The 8,080-nt window shown below is 26.3% G+C and overlaps 1 protein-coding gene across 1 annotated transcript; it reads left to right on the plus strand.

The window, feature by feature from the left end:
- The first annotated feature begins 776 nt into the window (after positions 1-776).
- On the plus strand, positions 777-6,212 carry LOC103486920 (beta-glucosidase 24-like). Its single transcript, XM_008445077.3, has 14 exons — positions 777-944; positions 1,063-1,121; positions 1,226-1,295; positions 1,411-1,469; positions 1,539-1,614; positions 1,820-1,897; positions 2,004-2,091; positions 2,816-3,077; positions 3,556-3,671; positions 4,606-4,835; positions 5,120-5,151; positions 5,338-5,443; positions 5,529-5,631; positions 5,817-6,212. Exons 1-14 carry the CDS (start codon positions 935-937, stop codon positions 6,007-6,009), a joined length of 1,482 nt encoding a protein of 493 aa, XP_008443299.2. The 5' UTR covers positions 777-934; the 3' UTR covers positions 6,010-6,212.
- Positions 6,213-8,080: the final 1,868 nt, after the last annotated feature.

An 8,080-nucleotide genomic window follows, 5' to 3' on the forward strand; every position in this document is an offset into this window, starting at 1 on the left:
TTTATTTAAATGAAATTTTTACATCAGACTTTTTTTTGAACTACTAAAGGTAGAGAAAATAGGAGGTGCTTTAAGATATTTCAACTAGACAGTTGACACATTGTTAGTACTCCTATGAATGATTTCTTTGACAATCAAACTTATGATATCTTTATATTGAATCTTTTTTAGTATATCAAAATGTCACAATGTATTAGTAATTTGTGTCTATTACTAATGGACATTTAATGTCAAAGAAGGAAAGGGATATCTTCAATGCCCTGCCACACAAAAAATCTTTGTGAATAAGATTAATCAAGGGTGTATTCTTTATGTGTATTTTGAAAATCACTAGATCTTCCTGCAACCATTCTTACTGCTCGCATAAAAAAATATTAAAATTTTCTTTAAGAAAAGGTAAAATTTGTCACATATGTCAAGCTTTGATTGGACAATTTGATGGGATGTAAAAAAAAAATAAGTGATGGTGAATGCACCCAAATATTTTGTGTTATTTAAACTGCAAAATAAAAGCAACTTTTATAAAGTTGATACTTAACTAAGATGTAAATTAAAGTCACCTTCCAAATGACAAGATAGTAAATGAAGCCACCATAATTCCCCTGTGGGAGATGCTCCCTTCCCCCATCCCTATTCCCTCTTTTGGTTTTATTTTAAAACCCATCAATTAATTCAAAAGTATCATAATTACTTTAAATTAATTAAAACACAATGTTATTCGTCAAACAATACAAAAAAAAGAAAAATATTAATAAAAATATATGGTAAAAAAAAGTGTACATTCAACACTAATATAAAAACATACAAAAACCTACCTACTTTGCTCTCATCTCCATACAGAAAAAGTGAAAACATAGTTAAGTGTTCAATATAAATTTTGCTTCTCCTTCTTCTTTAGATAGAAAACCAGTGAGAGTAACATTTACTTACTTTCATGGATTCAGGTTAGATAACTTCTCTCTATTTTTATTTTTTATTTTTAATCAATGTATATAAACTTCAATGTTTTTTACTAATTTCTTTAAGTTATATACATAAATTTTTTTTATTATAATTTAATAGTGAAGAGAAGCAGTTTTCCTGAAGATTTTTTATTTGGCACAGCATCTTCTGCTTACCAGGTGAAGAAATTAAAGTTTTATAGTTTCTATTGATAGCTTTGATTTGTTGTATGATTATATATATATATATATATATATATATATATATATGGTTTTGTGTTTAGTTTGAAGGTGCTGCTTTTAAGGATGGAAAAGGACCAAGCATTTGGGATACCTTCACTCACAAATACCCAGGTCTGATCTCTCTTATTTATCATCTCTCTTTCTATTAACTCTTAATTAATAATTACTATTATATTATTGTTCATTATATAATTAACCAAAGTGGCATGAATTAATATTTTTGTAGAGAAAATTATGGATAGTAGCAATGGAGATGTCGCTGTTGATTCATATAATCGTTACAAGGTTAGTGTGGAGTTGTGTTGTTCTAACAAAATATTTTGCAACTGACGTAACTCTTCCTATATAATGTAGGAAGATGTGGCGATTATGAAACAAATGGGGTTTAATGCTTATAGGTTCTCAATCTCGTGGCCGAGAATTTTGCCAAGTAAGAAGACGAAGAGCCATATATTTTCTTTCCTTTGAATTTCTTTTAAAAGGCTTTTTCTTCCATTGAAAATATATGTTTTTCTACGAATTAAGACACGATTCAGCTGTTAAATTAAATAGTTTCACTGGAAGAAAAGATAAAAATTATCAACTCTCTTTTTTAATTATATCCTTTAATTTGATTATATGACTATGATTTATAGATGGAAAGCTTAGTGGAGGTGTGAACGAGAAAGGAATCGAGTACTATAACAATCTCATCAATGAACTTGTTGCAAATGGTACGTAAATGTTACTTCAATATATTTGATTCTCTAGTGTTGATTATCTAATACCAGTTTTCTAGTAACAATTAATTGATCAACAAACTAATCAATGGTGTGGTAGATATCGAACCCTTTGTCACACTCTTCCAATTTGATCTTCCCCAATCTTTACAAGATGAATATCAAGGCTTCCTAAGTGATCAAATTATGTAAGTACATATTTCTTGTAATTCTCATAATCTCATCTCATGAATGTAATATCTCTATTTGTTATTTCAAGACTCTACTTAATATATGTTCGGCACATTACCTGTTAAGCTACCGATAAATGTCTTGCACTCTAATTGTATCCTCACTGTTCTTTCTTGCCCTTTGTATATTGTTTAAAAACATATTCTATTTAAAATTAGGCTCTTCTTGAATTACTTGCTATACAGTATATGAACATTATTAAAACATGTGTTAGTTAATTTAAATTGGTTGATAATAATTGTAACTTATGTTAAAAGTTTTATTTATCTTTACAAAGAAAACTAATTTCTTCTATTAGAGTGGATCTTGAATGGAAATTTGTTTTAAAGGATAAGATGGTTAAAAATATTTATAAATATAGCAACATTTTACTTTTTATCTACGACAAAATGTTATTGACCTAGATAGACATCTATTACTTTAACTATAAATTTAAATAAACACTATATGTGATCTATAAAAATTTTATAAACCATAAATAATATACAGTGATAGACTGATCAATTATTATCTATGATTAGTGACTAATAGAAATCGATTAGCCTTTATCTATGTTTATCGTTTATAAATTTTGAAAGTTGTAAATATTTTCAATAGTTTTACGATTTGAAATAATTTTCCTTAATTGTAAAATACGATGTGTGGATCAAGAAATTGATACTATTGTAAAATTGTTTGTAGAAATGACTTTCAAGACTATGCAGAACTTTGTTTCAAAAATTTTGGAGACAGAGTGAAGTATTGGGTAACCTTAAACGAACCATACATATTCAACCTTATGAGTTACGTGGAAACTGGAAAATTTGCACCATGTCGATCTTCTGCTGAACATGCATTTGACATACTTAGAGGAGGGTCTGAAGCAACTGAACCATATATTGCTACTCACAACCAAATTCTTGCTCATGCAGCTGCCGTCAAAGTCTACAGGACAAAATATCAGGTTTTGTTTCTATTTTATATATAGTATAATAGTTTTTCATGGAAGTTTGAGTTAGCATGAAGTTTGAAAACATCGTAATGGTTACTGTCAAGCAATGCTGCAATATATTAAAAACAAAAAATTGAAGATGGTCTTTTTTAATAACAATTTGATTTATAGTCTTTTAAAACTAAGTTTGTATTTATTATCACTTCCACCTTTATATTTATTGGTTTGTTATATATCTACTTTTTAATATATATTTTTCTTAAAAAATTATTAAGTTTATTTTTGTTTTTAGAAGTTAGCTAATAATTCTATTATTTTATTTAAAAAAGATGAAAGTAATAGTAAAAAAATTAAAAGAAATTAGACGTAATTTTTAAAAACAAAAACAAAAAAAAAAAACTTCTAAAATAATATAGAAATAATTATCAAACGAGATCAGAATTATTTTGTTATTGTTTTCGACCACAATTTTGATGTGTGAGATTTTCAGGAACAACAAAAGGGTGAAATCGGCATGGTATTAGTGGGAGATTGGTATGTTCCGTATTCAGATAGTGAAGAAGATCAAAGGGCAACAAGTCGAGCTTTGGATTTTACTTATGGTTGGTTAGTAATTAAACTTTAAAACGGAACTCCCGTTTGACAATCATTTTAGTTGGACTTTATAATTATTTAGATTTTTTTTTTAAGACTAAGCTTATAAACACAATTTCTATAATTTTAATTTCTTCTACCGTTATGTTCTCAAAACTCAACTAGATTTCAAACCCTAGAAAAAGTAAGTTTCAAAAGTATATTTTGTTTCTAGAATCATGGTTAAAACACACTTTCGTGCTTTTAATTCTTAGGGATGATTTGAGAAAATAATTATAAATGGTCCCTATCGTTGAAGTGATACTTTTGACAAACAATAAAATGCCCTTAGCAGTATTTGATGGTTAAGTTAGTAATTTTAATTGATTTTGAAATATTTATTAATTTTGTATTATTTATAGAAAAAAAACTTGGATACACCCTATTAAAAACGAACCATAAGTTGTTTTTTAGTTTTGGAAAATTGAGTAGTCTTCTCGCATTTGTATTTTATTAATGATTTGCAAAAAAAAACGTTTTCAAAATATACCAAAATGAGCCAATTTATTTATAAATATAGCAAAATTTTACTTTCCAGCCGTGATAGTCCTTAGTGTGATAGATATTAATAGATGTTTATCTGGGTCTATTGCAATCTTTTACTGGTAGAAAATAAAATTGTGATACGTTTGTAAATATTTTCAAGATTCTTATTTGTTAAAGATTTTTTTTGAAAAAAATTAAGAGAATAAAGAATAATTTTTGAAAAATGACTTTGATTAGCTTTTAACAAAAACTTGGTTTTGCTTTTAATACTTGACTAAATATTCACATGTTTGTTAAAAGACAATATGAAAAGTATACTATAGTAATGAATCAAACAAAGATGGATACCATGGCGTAGAGTGATAATATTTTCTTTTGACTAATTATTGTTGAAAATTTTTTGCATGGATGGAATTAATAGGTTCTTGCATCCACTTGTTTATGGAGATTATCCCTCAATTATGAGAAGTGTTGTGAAGGAAAGATTGCCCAAATTCACAGAAGAAGAGACCATTTTGATAAGAGAATCCTTTGATTTTATTGGATTTAATTACTTCACAACTTATTATGCAAAGGATAGCTCTAGTGAAGCCATTCCAAATACTCAAAATCCAACCTATTTGACTGATTTGGGTCCAATAACTATTACACGTACGTATCTCTAATTTCTAAACTTACAATATATATATATATATATATATATATTATCATATTATCTGTTTAAGCTAATATTTAGTTCATGTCAAAAAGTTTGGGAGGGTATATATTCGAATTTTGGACACGATGAGTATATGCTAATTAAATGTTTGTATCAACGAACCCAGCTAGGTAGTTAAGATATTCGAGTACATTGGCATTTTTAAAATCACCCAAGAAATGAATTAAAATGTAAATATTCTTTCACTTTGGCTTTAACTCTAATCTTTATATTGCAGATGAGCGTGACGGAGTCTTAATTGGTCCAAAGGTAATTAATTAATTAATGTATAAACGGTGTATTTAACATGCGTATATATAGCATTTTAATTAATAATAGAGTAAATTTCTTGATTATATATATAATATATATGATCTCTTGCCTTTTGAGAAAACTTAAATTAGCTTTTGTTTGGTACCATAAGAGAATTAATGTGTTAAATGAACAATATTGTAGGTGGACGAATCATCGTGGCTTGCATCTTATCCACAAGGATTGAAAGATGCTTTAATATACCTAAAGAACAATTACAAAAATCCAAAAATCTACATCACAGAAATTGGTATATTGAAAAAAATTCACTTTATATTATTAATTCTTGTATTCATTGTTTTAATCATTTCATTAATTACATTTTACCTTTGTAGGATCTATTGATTGTGATAGCCCTCAAATTGATGAATTGATCAATGATGAAGATAGAATTAAATACCACCAGCATCATCTTTATTATCTTAACCAAGCAATCAAGTGAGTTACTAGACTAATGAACATTTTTTTCTTATATATAATCTTTATTTATTTATTTTTATACTCTTTTTTTTTTATAAAATTATATTGAGCTATTGTTTCAATAAAATTTAGTATTACTTTATATATATATATATATAATTATATCTGCAGTTGATTATATATATATATGAAAAAAATTGTAGGGATGGAGTAAGAGTAAAAGGATATTTTGTATGGTCATTGTTGGATAACTTTGAATGGTCAATGGGATATTCACATCGCTTTGGTCTCCATTACATTGATTTCAATAGCAACAATTTGGAAAGAATCCCAAAGGCCTCAGCAAAATGGTTCCAAAATTTCCTTAAGGGCTTGGAAGATGTTAAACAAGATTGATCTTTTTATGTATTTTCTCCATTAATACTTGTGGTTTTTATCATTATCATCTTCTAAGAAATACTTTGCTAAATAAGTCAAATGAAATAATTGACATGTGTATGATTCAAATTCTCTGTTCCTCTACTTTAGTTGTATTAAATATATGTTTTTTAATAAAAAATACATATAAATAAAACAAAATTTTAATCGAATTTTTATTATATTTTGTGTGATTTTTTAGACAGATGAAAAAAACCACAAATTTATGGATTATTATTCGTAGCAAACTCGATATAGTTGGTCCATCAATAAATAAAACACATTGTATGATTATAGATAGCTTAAAAAGAATAACGTGGGTTTAATTATTATTTCCGACAATTACAAACACATAATATTTAATATCTAATGAGTTTTATTGGGATCAAAGTTTAATAACTATAAATTTAAATCAAATATTTTTCTTGCCCAATGTTATTTTATTACGAGGGCTGTAGTGGGAAATGTTTTTTCTTAAAAATAAAATTGGAACATTTTAGAAACATTTTCTAAATTGAGAAAACAAAGAAGGTAATTAAACGTTAATCCCTTTCTCAAAAGTAAAATAAAAATTTGTTATCAAATCATCTAAACTTCTATTAAAACTCTAAGTTGTATCGTGAGCTTTCACAAAATAACCTAAAACTCACGACCATTTCCATGACTGTCCTCTTTCTAAAGATTTTATTGTCACATACCATTTTGTCATGTGAAATATTATATTTACCTCCAAATTTTAAAAAAGAAGACTGTTCTTCTAATTTTCATTGTCTTCTCGATAGTCGATCTTTTCTTGTTGTCCTCTCTCATATGTATTTTATTTAAAAAAACTAATGTATTTATAAAAAAAAGCTATGTATTTTATACATATAATGGTGTTTCCACAAATTAATATAATATAATTTTCTTTTCATAATGACAATAAATAAGTATTCCCCAAGAAAGAAAATCCACCGTTAAATTATATATGTACATAAGGAAAAGTTTAAATTTAGGAGCTTTTATATAAAATTATTATAGATATTATGATATATGTCCATCGATTCTAAGCGTCTATTGCCAACTTATCTCATTTGTTGTCTATGTATCTCAATATCATACATTATTAGTATTTATTGGACCCATCACCAATCTGTCATTTTATCTATAAATAGAAGTATTCGATGGATTTGTAAGTGACACATATTGATTCAATTCAAAAGAAATCGGAGATAATAGAGAATTTTGGATTATCTTATTATTTTCTTAATTTCTTGTTTATATTATTTTATTTATATTTATATTATATTTTTTTTCGATATCCGTATATTCGTTGTACTTCATTTTTCACCACAAAATTGATGATGTAGGGTGCTAAAAATTATTTAAAAAAAAAAAAAAAAAAAGCTTAAAATGGAATTCCATGATAATACTCCATTTGGTAGTGTTTTCCTCCTCACACAAACATAAACCAATAATGTCACATATAATGATAAAGTACAAACCCACCCACCCGATTTAACTTTCCAACCAACAATTAGTGTCCTAAACTTTTCAATTAATATTTTTTCTTCCTTCTTACCCTATTAGAGGAATACGTATCACTCACATTTTTAATATAAGATTAGATATTTCTAATGTTTTTGAAGTTCAAAATTTTCGATTTGTATAATATATCACCTCTAAAACTCAAAGATTCAAAATTATGACTTTGGCTATCTATCTATAAATTAAAACTTAATAAAGAAATTATAATGTGTTTGTGCATAGTGATCCATAGAATTAGTTCCTAGGTCTTTTAACTCTTCAAATCATTATAGAACTTGATATTGCTGTTGAAAATATACTCTTCATTCTTGTAAGATAAAGAACTTGATATTGCTGTTGAAAGTATTACTTAGTGAAAAGTAAGTAAGATATATATATATATATATATATATATATATATATATATATATATATATATATATATATATATATATATATATATATATATATATATTTCATCTTAAAATTGACCCCATCCTTGGTTATCAAATAAGGGGCCATCAAAATCTTGAAAAGATGTTTG

This window comes from Cucumis melo, chromosome 4, assembly GCF_025177605.1.
Source record: "Cucumis melo cultivar AY chromosome 4, USDA_Cmelo_AY_1.0, whole genome shotgun sequence".
Classification (NCBI taxonomy): Eukaryota; Viridiplantae; Streptophyta; class Magnoliopsida; order Cucurbitales; family Cucurbitaceae; genus Cucumis; species Cucumis melo.